The 21,206-nt window shown below is 43.7% G+C and overlaps 1 protein-coding gene across 2 annotated transcripts in view; it reads right to left on the bottom strand.

Annotated features, from left to right (window-relative positions):
- NAA40 (N-alpha-acetyltransferase 40, NatD catalytic subunit) overlaps positions 1 to 21,206 on the bottom strand; it is a 771,384-nt gene that overhangs the window by 641,469 nt on the left and 108,709 nt on the right. For both annotated transcript variants that reach the window (XM_044075624.1, XM_044075625.1), the window contains exon 3: positions 6,029 to 6,081. In XM_044075624.1, coding sequence (XP_043931559.1) covers positions 6,029 to 6,081 — 53 coding nt within the window. The remainder of the gene's footprint in view (positions 1 to 6,028; positions 6,082 to 21,206) is intronic.

Genomic DNA, 21,206 nt, shown 5'->3' with positions numbered 1-21,206 from the left:
AATGACACCAGAATTTAAGCCAATTATTAAAGCTGATCATCTTATCACTGTATTGTGGCATCATTCTAGGTGAAGGTAGGATACTGCTCAAGGTCAGGGTCATACCTGCCTGGGCTACATAATCAGAGAGCTCCTCGACGTCCATTTTCATGTAGTCCAAGGAGGTACGTCTCAGGTCGTTGACACCAGCGTGGACAATGACTTGAGTCGTACTTGTACCTGCTGTTGAGAGACCTGAGTGCTTGCGTTATGTGGCGGATTCTAGCGCCCGACAGGCAGCTTACTGTGACCTTCTCCTTACTCAGTCTGGTGAGCGGGACGTCAGTGTGCCTGACTATGGAATCACCAATGACAAGTGTGTCTGGCATTTTGTTTGGCCTTAAGGGCTGTGACTGTTTGACACTCTGACTGTGTGGTCTATGTGTTGCATGTGTTGGGTCGTGAGGTGGTAGTTGTTTGGGTGTCTGCTTTGGTGGCCTCTGCTGTTTTGGTAAATTTTTGACCAGAGCCTCCGAGTATGTCTTTGTGTGAGTATGTGTATGATTTGAAGTTGTGATGGTACCATGTGTGACTGGGTATGTATTGTGTGTGGTTGCCTTCTCCTCCTGTCTGGTCTTGCCAGTCCTATGTTGAGAGAGCTCAGCCTCCAGTTTGGCCGTATAGTTGCATCTCTCGCATGTATTTGTGTTTTGTGGGAGAAGGAGAGGATTGTTCTGTGTACATGAGGCAATTGTAACATTGCCTCAATATTCCCAGGTTCACCAGTTGAGCTGGAGAGGACACTAGCAACTGATCCCTCGACATACTAGAAGTAGTAGATAAAGAACTTTCAAAGGACTCGGGGAAGTGGGTTTTGGGCTGGTGGGGTACTATCTATAATAAGAGTGCTTTATCAAGGTGCAAGTACTGTAGGAGTAAGTGCTAGGCTTTACAGATAGAGAATAGTCTACTTGGGAATCAAGTAGAGATGAACTTTTCAGTTATAGGATATGCTGGTTAGATCAGCAGTACAGTTTAGCGTGTTTTATAGCAGGGGCTGAAGGGAGCTAGGAATTGGCCCAAACGACCAATGGACTACTAGTTTCTGGCTGAAACTTCACCAAATCGGACAAAAGGCGCTCAGTGCTTCCCACTCCCACTGGTAAGCAAAGAAACTTCCCTCCATCCTAATAAGGCAATGGATCAGTAACAGGAACTAAAAACAAAGCCCAGGGATCAGCAACTCTGAAACTGGACTACTCTAGTTCAGTAAAGTGGGAAAACAAGAGATTTTTTGTTTTATTACAGAGATAAGGAAAAAACAGACAGTAAATGCTATAAATGCTGTAAATCGGCTAGCGCACTTTAGTGTGTAGCCTACAGAAACAATTTGCAACAATTAGTAACTTAAAGTGCAATAAACAGTGTAAAATGCAGAAATCACTTAAAGTAGCAGTAAAACAGGCGAAATGCAGTCGCTAGCTTAATAACAGTGGGAAAGCCACAAAAATACTTATATCTGGTAGAAAGTCACTCTTTTAGCTCTCTGCTGCTTGGATCACTCTGCAGGCCACCACGAGGATCTGTGCAGAGTTGGTACAAGCTGGAAAACACGTGTTTAGCGTGTTTTATAGCAGGGGGCTGAAAGGAGCTAGGAATTGGCCCAAAACGACCAATAGACTACTAGTTTCTGGCTGAAACTTCACCAATTCGGACAAAAAGGCTGCTCAGTGCTTCCCACTCCCACTGGTAAGCAAAGAAACTTCCCTCCTTCCTAATAAGGCAATGGATCAGTAACAGGAACTAAAAACAAAGCCCAGGGATCAGCAACTCTGAAACTGGACTACTCTAGTTCAGTAAGGTGGGAAAAACAGACAGTAAATGCTATAAATGCTTTTAAGTGGCTAGCACACTTGAGTATGTTAGCCTACAGGTAAAATTAAGCAACAAATAACTTTTTAAGAGTGCAAAACAGTTAATCAACACAAAAACAGTTTAAATAGAATGCAGAGCTGTATAAACAGGCTAAGATGCAGTCGCTAAGCAGTAAATATTCAAAAAGCCAGAAAAAATACTTAAATCAGTTATAGCAAATACAGTTATAACAAATGCTCTGAAATATACTGTATATTTCCAATATGTTTGAGAAGGACAGTCAGAACACAAGAAGGTTCAGGCGAAGAAGAAAAAAAGTTTTGTTTTACTTTTTGAAAAGGTAAAAAGGAGGAACAGAGGGCCTTATCAAATGTTCTCTCTGTATTAAGAAGAATGAGCTAATGACACTAGACTGGGAGGTGTGTCACAGTAGGGGCGGGCAACTGCAAAGCCACCAAGTATAAGAGCAAGACACCAACAGGGAGGGAGGGTGGGACAAAATAGCCTAAGACAACAAGCTATGAAAGTTTTTAAACAGAAAAAGATTTCTGAAGATTCTGAATAGACAAAGTGCTTTATATATATTAAATTATAAAAACAGTAATCTGTTAAAATAATCAAAAAATACTTATATTTTGTAGCTCAGTTGCGGTCAAACAACTTCTCCAGCCTGCACCAAAGACCAGAAACACAACTGAAAGAAAAAAATACTTCAGTCTGTAAGAAAAGAAAAATATCTTCATATGGTGTTCCACACCAGAGGTCAATTCCTCGTTGGTCAGATCCAAATACAAGCAAATCACCCTAGACATCCACATCCCACCCCCACCCCCATTAGGGAAACCACCGTAAAAAATTTCTCCAAAGCCAACTTCATGCTTCTTAAGACAGAAGTGGCAAACTTCACTACACCCATGCTGACGGACAATAGAGATATGACTGCTGAATCCTTTACAACTGCACTTTATAAGCACTTACATGAGTGCATGGATCATGCAATCCCTAACAGAACCAAGATGCTATCCTCCAAAATAAGGAAGCCAATCTGGTGGCCCTCTGCTATAAACAAACTCTACAACAGAAGAAAGAAACTGTTGCAAAAAAAAAAAAAAAAAAAAAAAAAAAAGAGTAAAATCACATGATTGGAGAAACTCCGTGGTCAGCCTCAGTAAGAAGCTGAGATCCCTCAAAATCCTCCAAAGCTAGTTACGAAAACAAAATCTCCACTGATTCTAAAGATAACCACAAAGCATTCTATAGCTATGTCAAGAATCTCAATGATAACACTCAGATCTGCTGTGAGTTACAGCACAATGGCACTAAATATACAGAACCAACTGATATTGCCAACATCCTGGCAGACAGGTTCAATGCTAACTTTACCCCTCTCTCATCCCCTATAGGGCCCATCTCTATACCAGAAGAATGCAAAGTACCTGGAATCACAGCTGCACAGGTAAAAAAAAACACTCTCCAAAGCCAAGAACACAGCATCCATGGGACCTGACAACATCCCAGGCTGCGTTCTACATGAACTACAGAACGAACTGTCACCCCACCTAAGTACCATGTTCAATCATAGCCTCACCTCAGGCTTTGTGCCCACTGAATGGTGCTCAGCAACGGTTATCCCATTCCACAAAGGGGGAGCCACCATGGACCCCGGGAACTACCACCCCATTAGCCTGACGAGCCTGGTCTGCAAGGCTATGGAGCGTATCATCATGGAACTTATAAACAATGACATTGGTAATCTCCAAACTCTGGACCCTACCCAGTTCGAGTTTGTAAAAGGCAGATTGTCTCTCCTAAACCTGACAGACTTCTTTGAAGTGGTCACCAAAGCCATAGATGAGGGTAAGGTGGCTCACACAGCCTATCTACATCTCGCCAAGGCTTTTGACCCCATCCCCCATGATGGAATTATAGACAAACTCACTAAACTAGGTATAAATCCCTATGTTACACGATGGGATGCCAACTGGCTCACTGACAGAACCCACACTGTTAAAGTAGCAGACTCTAAATCTAACTTCAGACCAGTGACAAGTGGAGTACCACAGGGTTCAGTCCTAGTTCCTCTCCTGTTTGTTATCTACTTATCTGAAGTACAGGTTAACACAGAAGGACTTTGGCTAACAAAGTTTGCAGATGACTGCAAACTATGAGCCATAATCAAAACTCCTAACAATGTGGACATCCTACAAAAGGGCCTCACGGAGACGGATGCCTGGTGTCAAAGCTATGTCCTCAAGCTCAATGCCAAAAAGTACATTGTCATCCCTTTTGGTAAAAACTTTGTACCCATGAACTACCACATAAGCGGTATTCTACTTAACACCGAAAGTGTGATAAGAGTCCTTGGGACACAGGTGGACAGTAGTCTCTTCTTTGATAATCACATCGCCACGTGGCACACATCACAAAAGGTTTCTCATCCAGGAAAAAAAAAAGAGTTCATTGTTCCCCTCTACTCATCACTCATTAGACCCATTATAGAGTACAACCCCCTTTTGGTATATACCTCACAAGACATCTACAACAAATGGAAAGGCCACAGAAACACCTCACAAAGAGGATTACCGGCCTCAAACAGATGCCCTACGCAGACAGTCTCAAAAAACTCCAGCTTTACTCTGTCGCATATCGCCTACTCAGAGGCGATCTCTGCCCAACATACAAAGCTATGTCAAACCCAGAGCTGTTGGACATGCACCACATAAAGAAATCCCAATCCGTCCGAGCTACACACTCTAGGCACCTAAACCTTGTCACCACAATAAACAGAGCATGCTGGAGGGATAGATTCCTGTCCCAGAGACTTCAGATTCTCTGGAACAAACTACCTATCTATATCAAACAATGCTCCTCATTAGCACTCTTCAAGAAAAATCTTGACGACTGGATGGGAGATAGGAAATTCACCCCGGGGATCACTTCTGTGGCTCTGCTTGACAGGGGCACACGGAAAATAATTTTCTTGGGTGGCAAAAGCCAGGGTACCGTTTGGCTAGGCTTATATAGGCCCTAGGGCCAATAGCCTAGTACCTACCTATGAACATACAGAAGTGACAGAGAATAAGACAACAAAGTGTTCAATACAAAATTCAAATCAAAGCTCACTTTGAATAGAAAGCTTGAGGCCATTTCTTTCAAATCAAATGCTGTTCACTGAAGGCAAGAGAGGTGATGCTATAGGAAAAGGGAAAAGATGACAACCAGGAAAAAACATCATCTGCCAAACGATCCTAATGCCTCTGAACAATGCCCAGAGATTACTTAAGATAAGCCTCTTTTTATTTCATCATTCTTCTACAACCACCTCAAAATCAAAAATTTCACACACCTATACAGAGCTTATACACTCTAATATTAAATTCTGGTAACTAACAGAATTCGACCCACATCTCCTAAGAAGAGTGATCTAGAACCTGCATGAGCAAACTGCATCTAAACGGACATCATTAAACTCTGAAAATTCACACAAGTGAAAATTCTGTGGTAACACTGCAATTATTTTAGCACATTTCCACAAATATGTTGCCTTACAAAGAGGCTCTGGGATTAAGCAAAGGAATACTGTAAACATACTATAATTGCCAACTAGACAGAGAGAGTGCGAAACTACTTTAAGTATAAAATATATAACTAAACGTGAATCCAGGGCCACAGAACCACAACATAATTTGTTTCCTTCTTTAGAACACTTCCGGACAAGAAATGTCTGCTAGACTAAACTCTTCAAGGAAATTATTAAATTGCCTGCCATCTCTCACAGGCAGCTTGGTTACCTTTGCCCAGGAATAACCTATAGTGCAATCAGCAAACCAGACAAAGTGGTGCAAAGTTATGCAAATTCCAAAGCTGGGAAGATGGCCCTCTTAAAATGGATTACACTAATACATGATCAATCTCTGTGGGAACAAGGGAAAAAAAAGGGGTGATTTACCAACAGTTACCATTCTGGAAAGAGGGATTAGTGCACAGTACTGGTTTCCATGGACTCACTACCTGCATTTGGGACTACTCTGTGTACATAATATTTTGCAATAAAGTGTTACTGCATATGCACTTACCAGGATTACTTCCAAACAGGTCTGAGAATCCCTTTAAGCAGTAATAAAACATTTAAGATAGCATAAACATTTTTCATTTCTGTCGCAAACACACTCACTTGTTTCTGTCATACTTCTTAAACACAGGAAGTGCTGCCAGGGGGTCTTCCAACTATAAGAAGAAAACAGTGAATTAAAACTACTCAATTTGGACATGACAGTTCAAAATTCTGAGCTGACTTCTGTGCAAATTCTTGTCCAAAATAAAGAAGCAAACCCATAATTTTTTTTTTTGGAAAAAGCTATAGAAGAGTAATGTTCTGGCTGAGACAGCAGTCTGAATTTAAAACTCAGTAAGGAAATCCTGCTGGGAACTTATGCATGCACCTTACATATATACACCGAACTGTGGGAATATATGGACTTCTCTGAATACCAACAACAGTATTGCCTTAACTGAATTTCAGCAACTGGAAATATAATGGGAAATTTGACCATGTCTGGCATTCAGGAAATTACTTTGCACACATCTCAAAAGCAAGCCATATCTGACAAGTCATAAATAAAAAGGTATGTGCTCAAAGCCAAAGAAAAACAACTCCTCACTATAATGTCTCATCTGCGTTGTCCATTTTCATTCTTCCTCAACTGTTGGGTTTAGATCAGACTTGGCCGCTTCTTCCAGATTGTGGAACACAAATTCTCAAGCTCCTCCCTTATCCATAATGCCATATCCTAACATACCTCAGATCTTGTTTGCTGCCCCTTAAACCTGTAAGCATTAAGAAATGATAATCAACAGAATCTGAAACTCAAACAAAGGAACAGTAGTTCCTCCTGCATATTTCGATTCTTGCAAAAGTCAAACAAGGAGAGGGTTGAAGGGAGGGAAGTTGAAGAATGAAAATGGACAACACAGATAGAACGTTATTAGTGAGTACATAACTTTATCTGATGTTGTCTTTTTCATTCATTCCTCAGCTGTTGGGACAGCCCCAGCTACCTAAATTTCAGGAGAACTCTAAGGAAGGATATTCCTGAGTACCACTGAACCAAAAGCTGCTCTTCCCCTAGATACCAGATCCAATTTTGTAATGATCAATAAAGGTATAAGGATTAGCGCAAGTTGTGGCTGCACAAATCATCCAATGAAGATCCGGATAAAAAGGCTGAAGAAGTTGCCACAGATCTGGTGGAATGTGCTTTTGGTGGTTTTGCTAAAGAAATGCCCGACTATTCGTAAATAAAAGTAATACAGTCCATCAGCTAACCATTTGGCTAAAGTCATTTTATTAACTGGTTTGCCTAATTTGTATTCTGAAAAGGAGACAAATAATTGTTCTGACTTCCTGAAATTTTTGGTTCTATGAAGACAGAATCGTGATAGCTTGTGAACATCCAAATGGTATAACATATACCCTTCCTTTATTTCAGAAATTTGGAAAGAAGACTGGAAGGTTGACAGTTCAATTAATATTGGACTGATCCATAAGGAACTCCATCCTTATGAAAAATCAAATAAGGAGGTTTGGATGACAGGGCCTGTAATTATGATACACTTCTAGCACATGGCAATGGCCACTAAAAAGATAAGTTTTCCAGGTCAGGAATTTTTATTTTGCACTTAGCTGATGGTTCAAATGGGGATTGAGTTACAGACTGTAAAACAATGTTCAAACTCCAAGGAGATGTGGGATCTTTTAATGGGGGTCTTGGTAGAAAAGTTCCCTTAGAAAGGATTTACAAAGTTCGAAGGATGCTAAAGAGGAGTTATTTATTCCTATATGAAAATTACAGATAGCTAGTCAGACCTTTGCAATAGAAGAGCTAGCTCCTTCAGTGAAAACTGTAGCTACAAAATTAAGGAACCGGTGCTGAAAAGGGGTCAAGATCTTTTTGTTGCGCCCAAATCAAAATTCTTCCATTTACTTCTGTAAAGTTTCCTAGTGGAAGCTTTGTGGGATGGTAAAAGAATGTGATGGACAGGGGAGGAGAGCCTGGGCTGTCTAGCAATAAATGGAAACCATGTGGTCAGTTTTCGTTCTGGAATGTCTGGATGTGTCATGTCTGTCAGATGAGACAATAGACCTGGAATTGGATCCAAAATGCATGGAGGATTAAGTAGAGGAGGCCAAGGAAAGGGAAAACAAATCTGAGAAGGCCAGTAAGGGGCAAAGAAGATGACTGTACTCTTCAATCAAGACACTTTCTGAAGAAATTTGGGAATTGGAGATAAAGGGGTTAGGAGTAAAGGAGATGGGGGGGGGCAATCATGAAGTAGGAGTGTCCCTTGGTGACTCCCCCAGTGGGGGGGGATGATAGCAATGAACTTACTGCACTTGTTGAGGGGAGATGCAAACAGACTGCTGCATGGCTGTCCCCATTGACAGAAAATGCTTTCTGCAACCTTCATATTGAGGGGACCACTCTTGAGGCAGTAAAATGGACCTAAGACCTAATTAACTTGTCCACAGTCATTTTGGATTTCTCCGTAATGTGCCTTGTTATCAGAAATCGACTGGAGGAGATTCCCCATTGCTACAATCTCACAGCTTTACGATACAGGGGGTAAGATCTGGTTCCCCCTTGCTTGTTGATGTACCAGACCACTGACATATTGCCCCTCTGGATTGCAACAATCCAGGTGGGGAGAGTATCTTGAAAGGCCTGCAATGCTAAGAGGACAGTTCTCATTTCCATGACACTGATATGAGTGTCGGCCTCTTCGGGGTACCAAGTGCCTTGGACAGTCTTTCCCAAGAAGTGCCCCCCCCCCCAATCTGACAGGCATCTGTGTTCACCATGGCTTTGGGTTAGGGAAGAACAACCAGATGACCTTCTTGTACTTGACTAGAGTATATCCACCATAGAAGATAATTTTTTGCAAGCTTGTGTTATTTTGATCTGACTGGATAAAGGCTGGCAGAGAATGAACTACTGAGATGCCAATGTCCACTGAAGAATCCTCAAATGGTACTTTGTCACTGGTACCAGGATGACTGCCACTGACATGATCCCAAAGCTTAAAGGATCAGACGAGCTGAAATAAAAGGCCTTTAATTGATCTTTCTGACCTGGAACTGAATAGTCTAAACTCTTGAGAGAGGCTGATTGAAACACCAATGAATTCCAATATCTGAGCTGGTTCAAGAAGACATTTGTTGTGACTGACTGAAATCCACAGGTGGGAGAATAACTGGAGTGTAATCTCGAGCTATAATCAGATAATGCCTAGTCAGAGCAGTTATGAGCCAGTCTTCTAGATACAGAAACACCTAGAATTCCTGCAGTCTCAAGTGAGCTGCCACTACTGTCATACACTTGGCAAATACCCTGGGTGCTGAGGTGAGACCAAAGGGCAGAGCTCTGAATTGGTAATGACGGACTCCCAGCCGGAAGCATAGATATCTCCTGGATCATCTGCTTATTCTGATAGGATAGTACGCATCCTGAAGATCTACTGAGCATATCCAGTCGTCCTTGCGCAGAAAACGCAGAATGGACTGAACCAGGACTACCCAGAACTTTGTGTACTGAACTAACTTATTCAGATTGCTGAAATCCAAAACCTGTCTCCAGTTCCCCATTTTTTCTGGCATTAAAAGAGAATCTTGAGCAAGTTCCGGACTCTTTCTGGTCGGGGCACTTCTTGTATGACTTTTTTTTTTGTAGCAGCTTGATTATTTCCAGTGCTGCTGCTTCCCTCTGACTGGGTGGAACATCGAGGATTTTGTTTACTACTAGTGGGGTGGATGGAAAATGGTATTATATAACCTTTGAATACTATCCTTTGCACCCATGAATCTTTTAATTTCTAGCTAGGCTCTCTATTGCAGGAATAAACAACCTCATGATCGCCTCTAGAGATGGACACTCTGGTCTCCTTTCAGGAGTGCTGATAGGATCCGTCAGAGAAAGTATCTCTAGATCTCTGGTTATGCAAACCACCTCTGTCTGGGGGAATTGTCTCCATGTGGACCTGGGATTTTTCTGAACCACATTTTCCATCCACCTCATTGGTTCCTAGAAAAAACGATCCGTTGAGGGGTGAAAAAATGTATGCCCACAGCAGACAGGATTTTTCCTTCCTGTTCATGCTTAGTGTGTGACTTTTAACTTGTAGGGCCAAATAAGGAGCTTCCGTCAAAGGAAGCACTGACAAAGGAAGATTTGAAGGGTTCCGGAAAGTCACAAAAGTGCATCCAGGCAGGTCTCCTGATGGAAATCCCTAAACTCGCCACCCGTGAGGTACCATCAGCTGTGTGGGAGATCAGCCTCATGGATGAGTTTGAAATGGACAGAATGGTAGCCAGCTGTGAGACTACAGTACTCTCTACCTTGGAAGAAATGGTCCCAGACAAGGATTTGGCAAGTTCTTTAATGAAATCCCTCTGGAGTCTCGTGAAGTGAGCCAAATTATTCAGTGACTGAAGGGCAAAGGTTGCTGAAGCATAGACATACTTCCCAAATTTGTCTAGCTCCCTAGACTTCCCTGTTAGGGTGGTGGATAAAGGAACTTTGTTCCACTAGTTCCGTCTTCATGGCTGCTACTACAACCATGGCATCAACTGGTACTCCCTTGGTCCAATATTCTCTGTCCTTTGGTGGTGCCAGGATCCTATCTGGTCTCTTGGGGATAGGCTTGATGATGTCAGGCTCCTTCTACACCCACTGAGGGACCAAATCAATGAACTCATTGGCAGGCGGTGTCATCAAGGAGGTAGATGGGCCAGCTCCAAAAGCCTCCAGGAGTACAGACTCCTCTTAGGAATGGTTGTCAGGACACCAACCACCCCTTTGCTTTAGGAGTTCTAGGATGTCTCCAAATAAGATGTCACTAGGTGGTGATCTTGGGGACCTTTCCCCCTCATCAAAGTCAGTATCTTCTGTGACAGACCCATGTGGAGAGTTCAAGTGCCTTCTTTTGCACTTTTTGTTCATGGGAACTTCTTTAATGGAATGCTCTGGAGAAGTATCGGAAGAAATTAGTATACCCTGCTGGGTACACTGATGATTAAAGTGGACTGGCTGCCCCAGAGGCATAGTTTGTTGAGCCTCTAGATACAGAGACAAATGGGGTTGGGTAGTCAGAGCCAAAGAGGGAAGAGAAGTCCGAACTCTAGGAACACAAAGTTTTCTCCAATACCTCGAACGTAGGAAGCCTCGGAGAGAGGGAGACGGACTGCTCTGAGAAGACATGCTTATGGACTACAGGCTCCCTCAGTCCTGAAGGCAGACTACTTGAGGAGGCAGTTTGAGCTGAGCTATCTAGTGCTTTAGATGTGAGGGACAAAGACGGCTCCGACAGCTCTGGATTCAACTTCAACAGCCCGGATCCACTGTAGACACTACAGCTCTAACAGAGTCATCCAGCTCCAAAGTACTTGAAGCCAGTCCACTCAGAGATGCCACTGGAGTCAAAGATACCAGTATCTTCAGATGCAATGTGGACAGCTCTGAAAGCTACAGATCTGATGGCTCTAAAACCAATGGTTGGATCAGAGAAACAGCCAATAACAGGGGAGTAGTACTATGAAGGGGTCGGATCTGAAGTTTTAGAGACTATACATGGAGGTTTCGAACACTGAGCCGAAGAAGTGGTTGGATCCAGGGAACAATTTCTTGAATGCTTTTTGTCAGATTTCTTGTGTTTTGAGCCCCAGATTATGTTGAAGCAGATTTGGAAGGGAGCAAACTTCTTAGGATTAATTTTTCATATCAATCAAGGCTCTAGGGTTAAAAGCCTTGCAAATGTCATAATTAGAGTTAAGATACGCTGGGCCTAAACAATATAAGCAGCATTTGGAATGTGCATCTGATAGAATTTTATGACCACAGTCTGTACATTTTTAAACCCTAAAGGCTTATCAGACATTTTAAGACTATACACTACTACTATAGAAAACGAAGATGAGCAAAGTTTTCTTTTTTTTTTTTGAATAAATAACAGTAGAAAGGGGAAAATGGGAAAAATTACCAACAATGGTAATTAAAGATGTACTAAAAATTATGTAAAGGAGGGAATACCAACAATGGTAAAAAAGAATTACACAAGTTAAGTGGTAAAAGGAAGGAAGCATTATAAAATTATAAATATTAGAATGAAGAAAATTTATACAATTATAGAGTTATAATGTAAGACTTCAACTCACAAGAAAAAAGTTGCTATACTCGAGAGTATACAGTGACCATGTCTGTACGTTAAGGTGGCAAACAAGATTAGGTTAGGACATTAAGGGTAAGGGAGGAGCTTAAGTTTTAGTGTTCCAGAAGCTGAAAGAAATGGCTGAGTTGGATCCAAAGGTAAAATCCGAAACCACAGTTGAGGAATGAATGAAAATTACATCAGTTTTGTGCACTTCCCATATGCCTATTACTGTAGCACTACTCTTATCATGCAAGATCAGGCACATTAAAGAATCACCAACTATCGTTACCTGTAAACATCAATGACACAGGAATCAGAAAGCTAGGCTCAAAGAATGATTTTATACCAAAAGTTAAACTTGAACATAAGTTCTGCATGTTTACACAGCCTCTGACATTCATTTCTGCATACATAATCAAAGCAGCATTTTCAGTCCAAATACCATTTCACAGACTTATGACTTTTCCAGGCCTCTAGGTCAGATGCAGTTTGAAACTTTCCGGCTGTACCTTTATAAATCTGAATTGTGTCTTGTTTCTTTTCCTGAACTTGTAGAGTTTAAACATTTGTGAGAATTTCTACTGTACTGCGAGTATGAATAAGCAAGCTAACAAACTGCAATCATCTGACTTTCAAAAACAGCAAAAAATGCCTGGTTAACAACGTCTTACAGACTAGCCATTGGTAAATACCAAATGTTAATGGCCTACAATGAAAATAAGCAACTTTCACTTATTTTATGTTCACAGCACTACTTCCGAACTTGGTAACATATAGTAAGGTGCACAGACAAAGAAGTTAAGTCTTACCTTAACGTTCCATCTGTATTGTTGATCCTCGTTCAGTCATTACGTATGGGTATTGGTTCCGACCTCGGAACTAAGCCGGCCCATCTTCCAAGCTCACGTCAGCTACAAACTCTTGAGCAAAACTCTTACCCAGAATTCCCCTCTCCCTGTTACCTCAGATTGAGTTTGTAAGTCAAAAGAAGGTAGGGGCTACCTCTGGTCAAATGACCTAAAAGATCCGGATGGTGAGATCCACTAGAAGCCACAGGAGGAGGAAGGAGGGAGGGTCGTAATGACTGAACGAGGACCAACAATACAGATGGAACGTGATGGTAAGACATAACTTCTTTACCTGATATTGTTTATCCTCGTTCATTCCTTACGTATGGGAGAGAGTCCACAGCCACCTCTATTCCTGGGAGGCTCTCATGGAACGACATTCCTGAGCACCACAGAACCAAAAGATGCTCTTCCCCTGGAGGCCAAATCCAATTTGTAATGACTGATGAATGTATGAGGCCCAAGTTGCAGCTGCACAGATGTCATGTAAAGAAGCTCTGACATGGAAGGCAGCAGAAGTTGCCACCGACCTTGTCGAATGAGCCTTTATGGTAGTAGGCAATGGGATATTACTTTGTGTATAAATGAAGGTCACACAGTCTTTCAACCATCTAGCCAATGTGACCTTAGCAACAGCACATACTAATCTAGGTCCAGAATAGGCCAAAAATAACTGGTCTGATTTACGAAAGGTCTTAGTCCTGTTCAAGTAGAAGTGAATTTGCCTGTGAATATCTACGGTATGTAGGCAATACTCTGCTTTGTTTGAATGATTGGGAAAGAAAACTGGCAATTCGATGGTTTGATTAATGGACATTTCAGAGATCACTTTTGGCAGAAATGAAGGATTAGTTCTCAAAGACACTATCTCTATGAAAAATCAAGTATGGACTTTTGATGCATAAGGCTTGAAGCTCAGAGATACATCTGGCAGAAGAAATGGCAACCAAAAACAAGGTTTTCCATGACAAATATTTGAGGTTGCAAGAAGAAGCTGGTTCGAAGGGTGGCATTGTCTGAGCTTGTAGAACTAATGACAGGTCCCATGGTTGAATAGGTTCTCTAAAAGGGGACTTCAGATGATTCACACCTTTTATGAAGGTCTTGTATAATTTGTGTGACATAAGAGTCTTGGACACCCTCATGGAAATTAGATATTGCAGCCAAATGAACTCTTATGGTAGAGGTTAATGCACCTGAATGAAATAGGTCGGCCAGATACTCTAGTATTATCGACACCGGTGCTGAGAAGGGATCATCCTGTTTTCCTTTCAGCCAACAGGTAAATCTTTTCCACTTGCCTAGATAAGTAATTCTAGTGGAAAGACTCATGAGATGCAATAAGAATGTCCTGTACTGGTAAAGAAAGATCATTCTGCCTGGTAATCAGGGAAATTGGAGGAGCCAAGCTGTGAGCTTCAGGCTGTCCAAGTTGGGATGAATCAGGTTGTGCAGATGCGAGATCAAGCGCGGGGTTGGATGGAGAATCCATGGCTGATCTAGCAGGTGAGGCCAAAGGAAGGGGAACAAAATCTGGCAAGGCCAATATGGTGCTATGAAGATCACCTTGCTTTTCAACCGACAGGCTTTCTTCAGAAACTGGGGAATGAGGGGCAGGGGTGGGAATGCATAAAGAAGACCCGAGGGCCAATCGTAGACTAGAGGGTCCCTGGGTGACGGTCCAGGAGGGGGAATCAGGGCGAAGTAGTTGCTGCATTTGTAGTTGGTTGGGGGTGCAAAGAGGTCACAGCAAGGACGGCCACAGCGGTGGAAGATCTCCGCCGCTATCAAGAGATTCAGGGACCACTCGTGAGGTTGTAGAATGCACCTGCCGAGTCTGTCAGCTACCACGCTGGAACTGCCGGGAATGTGCGTTGCTAGAAGAAAACGGTTGGTAGCCATTGCCCATTGCCATATCATCATGGCATCTTGACAAAAGGGGTAAAGATTTGGTTCCACCTTGTTTGTTGATGTAACCAGACCACCGCCATGTTGTCCAATTGTAATGAAATCATCCCAGACAGCAGCAGGGGATGGAATGCTTGCAATGCCAGAAGCACCGCCCCTCAGCTCTAGAACATTTATATGCAGCTGGGCTTCCAATTTGGACCAAGTGCCTTGGACTGTCTGTCCCTGACATAGCCCCCCCACCCCATCAGGGAGGCGTCCGTGTTCACTGTAGCCTTAGGCTGCTGGTGGGAGACCATTGTGACGGGTTGTGGGTCATCCACCAATTTAAATCATGTTTGCACCTGTGGGTTACTCAAATCTTGGCTGAAAGAGAATGCTGAAAAGGATACCATTGGTTAAGCAGTAGCCAGTGTAGAAGACTCATATGAAACCTGGCCAGGGGGACAATGGTGATGGAGGCTACCATGGAACCCAACAGCTGTAGGACAGAGTGAGCTGTGGATTTCTCCCTTAAAGGACTGGGATCAGTTGTTGCGTTATCCTTAGAATTCTGTGCTCTGGAATGCATGCTCTGCAATTCTTTGTAACCAAGATAACCCCTATGAATTCTGTGGACTGAGAAGGGGTGAGACTGGGTTTTGCCAGTTTATGGTTATGCCTAGCCTTTGTGCAGCGAGGAGAGAATATGCCAAGGCTTCTTCCAATAGATGTCTGGTGGGAGCGGAGATGAGCCAGTCATCTAGGTATGGAAAAACCTGAAATCCTTGTAGTCGCAAGTGAGCTTTGACGACTGCCATGCACTTTGTGAACACTCTGGGGGCTGTAGAGAGTCTGAAGGGCAGTACTCTGAACTGGTAGAGACTGGCTCCCGCACGGAAGCGCAGAAATCTTCTTGATGGCCTGTCCACTTTTATGTGGTAGTACGCATCTTGAATGTATATAGAGCACATCTAATCATCTTTTTCCAAAAGCGGGAGGATAGACTGTATTGTGACCATCCGGAATTTTTGTACTCTTACAAACTTGTTCAATGCACTGAGATCCAAAATTAAATCTCCAGTTCCCGGTTTTCTTTGGCACCAAAAATAGTTGAGTAGAATCTGGATCCTATCTGGTCTGGAGGAACTATTTGGATGACTCTCTTTCTTAGCAGCTTTTCTATCTCTAGTGCTGCTTCTTCCCTTTGACTGGGTGGAACGTCGGGTAGGTTTTATGAAGGGACAGGGCAAAGATCGAAGGGGATATAATAACCTCTGGTTATAATGCTTTATACCCAAGAATCATTGGTGATGGTTAGCCAGGCAGAAGGGTACAAGGAGAAATGACCTCCAACCACATCAAGAGGAAAGGAGTTGGGACGCTCTTCAGGAGCGCTGGTAGGATTGGCCTGGAAAAGAGTCCCTGGAAACCTGGTTACACGGATCCCCTCTGCCCCGAAAGGGGAGTCTTCCCTGTGAGTTTCACCCTCTGCCTCTACGGGAGAACTCGGTCCGTCAAGGAAAGGACACCGAGACATCATGAACCATATCGTCCCACTCTTTTGGTTTCAAGAGAAAGCACATTCAGGGGAAGAATAACGGACACCTACGGCATAAAGGGTCTTACCGTCCTGTTCAAATCTGGCCAGTGTGCTTTTAACTTTGGGTCCAAACAACGAAGAGGCTTCAATGGGAGCATTAAAAAAGGAAGCCTTAAAGGGTTCCGCGAAACTGCACAAGCACATCCAGGCTTGCCATCACAAGAACAAAGCTGAACCCGCCACTCTAGCTGCGCCTTCTAATGTGTGAGATATCAGTCGCATGGAGGAGTTTAGATATTGACTCTATGGTGGGCAGCAAAGAGGCCACTTTGTCATGGACACGGCACCACCCAAGGATACAGAGAGCTCGGAAATTAGATCCCTTTGAAGCCTGGTAAAGTGTACCATATAATTCAGGGACCTGATAGCAAAGGCTGCTGATGAAAAGGTACACTTCCCTATCCAGTCCAGGGTCCGGGACTCTCTGATGGGCGGATGGACAATCTGGCTTTCTTCTTCCGCCAGATCCTTTTTGGATGTGACCGCCACCACCAGAGCATCGACAGGAAGACATTTAGACCAATGGGGATCCAAAGCAGGAGCGGACAAAATCTTATCTGGCCTCCGGGAAATAGCCTCAACAGTGTCAGAATCCTTCTACGCATGCTGCACGATGAGCCGGACCAGTTAATCGGCAGGTGGAATAACCCAGGAGGTAGGGGGCTGGGTGCGAAAAGCCTGCAGGAACACAGACTCCTCAGAGGTCAGATTAGAAGGCCACCAAACCAGGACCGAAACACTAAAGGTGGAGGAGTGTCAATATTCACCAAGGATATTCACACCACCAGGCTAGTTGGCCAACACAATGTGTCTGAAATTCTCCAAGTGCAACTAACACTAGGTAAGACTGCAATCCAAATTGTAGCTTGCTACAGATCCCCCACCATACCCCAAGATTCTCACTACACCTTTCTAAACATACTGGAAAATATTAAGATAGAACCAAACACCCTAATACTGGGTGATTTTAACTACCCTGCCATTAACTGGGAAAACTACTCATGTCCCAACACCTTTGCAGCGGTTCTTGGAATTCATAAATTCCAATGCCCTGGATCAACTAATCCATAGTCCCACCAGGGCTCCAATATCCTAGACCTGGTCATTACCAACATGGGAAATCAATGCTCCATACCTATGGTCACCCCTCGTTAGTCAGGTCTGACCATAAGCTAATCACCCTTAACATCCACATCCCACCCCACCCCCAGTAAAGAAACCACCATAAAACTTCTCCAAAGCCAACTTCATGCTACTCAAGTCAGAAGTGACAAACTTCATAACACCCATGCAGACAGGAACTGAAAGTTCAACTGCTGAATCCTACACTAAGGCACTGTGAGCACATCCACTCATGCATGAATCGTGCCATCCCAAATAGAACCAAAATGCTCTTATCCAAAAAAAGGAAGCCAATCTGGTGGTCCCCTGCCATAAACAAACTTTACAACAAAGGAAGAAACTTTTGCAGAAAGAGGAAAATCCCAGGATGCAAAAACTCCTTACTAGCCTCAGTAAGAAACTGAGACGCCTCATAAAATCCTCCAAAGCTAGTTACGAAAATAAAATTGCCAAAGATTCCAAAGACAACCACAAAGCATTCTATAACAATGTCAAGAATCTAAATGGCAATGCTCAGATCTGCTCTGAGCTAAAACAGAATGGCATTAAATATACTGATCCAAAGGATATTGCCAATATCCTGGCAGATCGATTCAGTGCCAACTTCACCCCCCTCTCACCCTCTAAATGGCCCATCTCAATACCGGAAGATTGCCAAATTCCAGTAATAACGGCCACACAGTTACAAAACGCACTCTCTAAAGCCAAGAATACAGCATCCATGGGACCAGATGACATCAAGGGGTGTGTACTACATGAACTACAATATGAACTGGCACCTCACCTAAGTGTCATGTTTAATCATAGCCTCACCTCAGGTTTCGTGCCCACTGAGTGGCGCAGAGCTGCAGTTATCCCAATCCACAAGGGGGGGATCCACCTTGGATCCCGGAAACTACAGTCCCATCAGTCTGACAAGCCTTATCTGCAAGGCCATGGAGCGTATTATCATGGAACTTATAAACAAAGACATTGGCAACCTTCAAACACTGGACCCCACCCAGTTTGGGTTTGTGAAGGGCCGATCTCGTCTCCTGAACCTGATTGACTTCTTTGAATCAGTATCCAGAGCCATGGACAAGGGTAAGGTGGTCCACACAGCCTATCTAGACCTTGCCAAGGCCTTTGACACCATCCCCCACTCTGGAATCATAGATAAAGTTGGGCATTAATCCCTATGTCACCCAATGGGTTGCTAAATGGCTTACTAATAGAACCCACACTGTAAAAGTAGCCGACTCCAAATCCAGCTCCAGACAAGTGACAAGTGGAGTACCTCAGGGTTCAGTCCTGGGGCCGCTCTTGTTTGGCATCTACTTCTCTGAAGTACAGGTCAACACTAAGGGACTCTGGCTAACAAAGTTTGCAGATGACTGCAAACTGGGAGCCATTATTGAATCCCCAAATGATGTGGATACTCTACAAAAGGGCCTTATAGAAACAGATGCTTGGTGCCAGAGCCATGGGCTCAAGCTCAATGCCAAGAAATGTATTGTTATCCCCTTTGGGAAAAAACATGTATCCATGAATTACCATATATGTGGCAGTACACTAAACACAGAAAGTGTGATAAGTGACTTAGGGACACAGGTGGACAGTGGTCTCACCTTCGATAACCACATCGCCACAACAGTCAGGAAATCCTTCTATGTGGCACACCTCATCACAAAGGGCTTTTCATCCAGAAAGAAGGAGGTCATTGTCCCACTGTACTCATCCCTCATTAGACCCATTATAGAATACAACGCCCCATTTGGTATGTACCTCTCAAGACATCTGCAACAACTGGAAAGGCCTCAGAAATACCTCACTAAAAGAATCACAGGCCTAAAGCAGATGCCCTACACTGACCATGTAAAACTCCAGCTATACTCTGTCGCATATCGTCTACTCAGAGGCGATCTCTGCTTAACATACAAGGCCATGTCAAACCCAGAGCTGTTGGACATGCTACACTTAAAGAAATCCCAATCCCTCAGAGCTACACGCTCCAGGGATCTAAACCTTGTTATCACAATAAACAAAACATGCTGGAGGGATAGGTTCCTGACCCAGAAACTCCCCAGACTCTGGAATAGATTGCCCATACATGTCAAGCAGAGTGTCTCTTTCGACCTCTTCAAGAGGAACCGTGACAATTGGATGGGAGAAAGGAAATTCACCCGAGGGATCATGTCAGTTGCCCTGCTAGACAGGGGTCCAGGAAAGTAAATAATGTGGGAAGAAATAGCCGGGGAATTGTTATGGCGAGGCTTGTATAGGCCCTAAGGCTGATAGCCTAGTACCAACCTATGAACCTATGAGCCAGTCACCTCTCTGTTTAAGGATTTCAAGGATATCACCAAAGGATACCTCAGAGGGTGATCAAGGGGATCCTTCCCCATCATCAAAGTCTGTGTCTACAGTAAGGGACTCCTCTGTGGAGTCCATGTGCTTCCTCGTGCACAAACATTTCCAGTGAACTTCCTCAGAGGGGGAAGCTGGGGAAGTCAACGGAAAGAGGGTTTCCTGTGGGAATATGTCCTGAGGCACTTGCACCCGGTGTCAGCTAAGTGCAACTTGTGAACATAGCAGTCCAGAGGAGGGCGGGGAGATAGACAGCACAGTATAGCCAGTAGAAGCCAGAGCCTTCTCCATCAGTTGGAAGGCTGGTCCACCTGAAGAGGGGTGAGTGTGCAGGACAGGGGTCACCCCTCACCTAAGTGGCTCAGCCTGCCAACCTGGAGTCCCCGGATGGCTGTGAAACAACAAATTACGCTTGTCACAACTATCATCCTGAGTCGTAGCAAAACTCTCCTGCCACGAAGGCAACTGCGTTTCCTTAGTGAGGTCCATAAAGGGGGCAGTAGAGGGGAAAGACTGTGCTATATCAAGGGACGTCAAAGGCAATGAAGAAGGAGAATAAGAAGGGGCCTTTGGCGATACGTGATCCCCTCCCAAGGAAGAATAGGTCCTGGGGGGGGGGGTCGGACTACCTCTGGCCAGAAGCACTTGATCCACAAGACGCAACACGTCGTCTTCAGAAAGGCTTCTAGTGGACCTCACGGAGACAGCTGAGGGAGAAACAGGACTGTCGAGAGAAGAGACAAGCTCAGTGCCCACCTGTCCAGTCCGCACTGAGAACAACAGTGTCGAGAGAGAATGGAATATGGCTTTCTGCACTGAGGAAATGATTGGTGTCAAGGGCATGGTCTGCACTAACAAAAAGATTGGTGCAGAAATGGTTGCCGGTACCAAAGCTGGAACAGACAAAATTGGTATTAATAACCAAGGCGTCAATTCTGAGTAAGATGTCCGAGATGACGTGGTCAAGGTCTGTGCCAACTGAACAGTCGGTGCCGATGTAGTAGTCATAGTCTAAACCGAGGGAGCCACTCGGTACCAATACAGTAAAGGCTACAGTAGACCGAGCCGAAATCACTGATGGTGCTGAAGGTCTAGTCACCGAAAGCAGACTGACTAAAGAATACCCGAAGGTAATGAAGAAAAGGGTTTACGAACGATGGTAAGGGAGAAAATACCTTGAGGTAAAAAGTGTAGAGTAAAGAGAAGGAAACTCAAGGAAATATACTCGCTAAATTCGATAAGGTAAGAGACAACAAAATAGAAACTTTTCTGAAAGAAAAGGTTATATTAGAATAGTCGAACAACAAAACCCCAAAAAAATAAAAAAATCAAACACCCCCTTT

This window comes from Protopterus annectens, chromosome 6.part1 (genome assembly GCF_019279795.1).
Source record: "Protopterus annectens isolate FY-2018-M chromosome 6.part1, PAN1.0, whole genome shotgun sequence".
NCBI lineage: Eukaryota > Metazoa > Chordata > Ceratodontiformes > Protopteridae > Protopterus > Protopterus annectens.
This window is presented reverse-complemented; position numbering and strand designations above follow the sequence as displayed.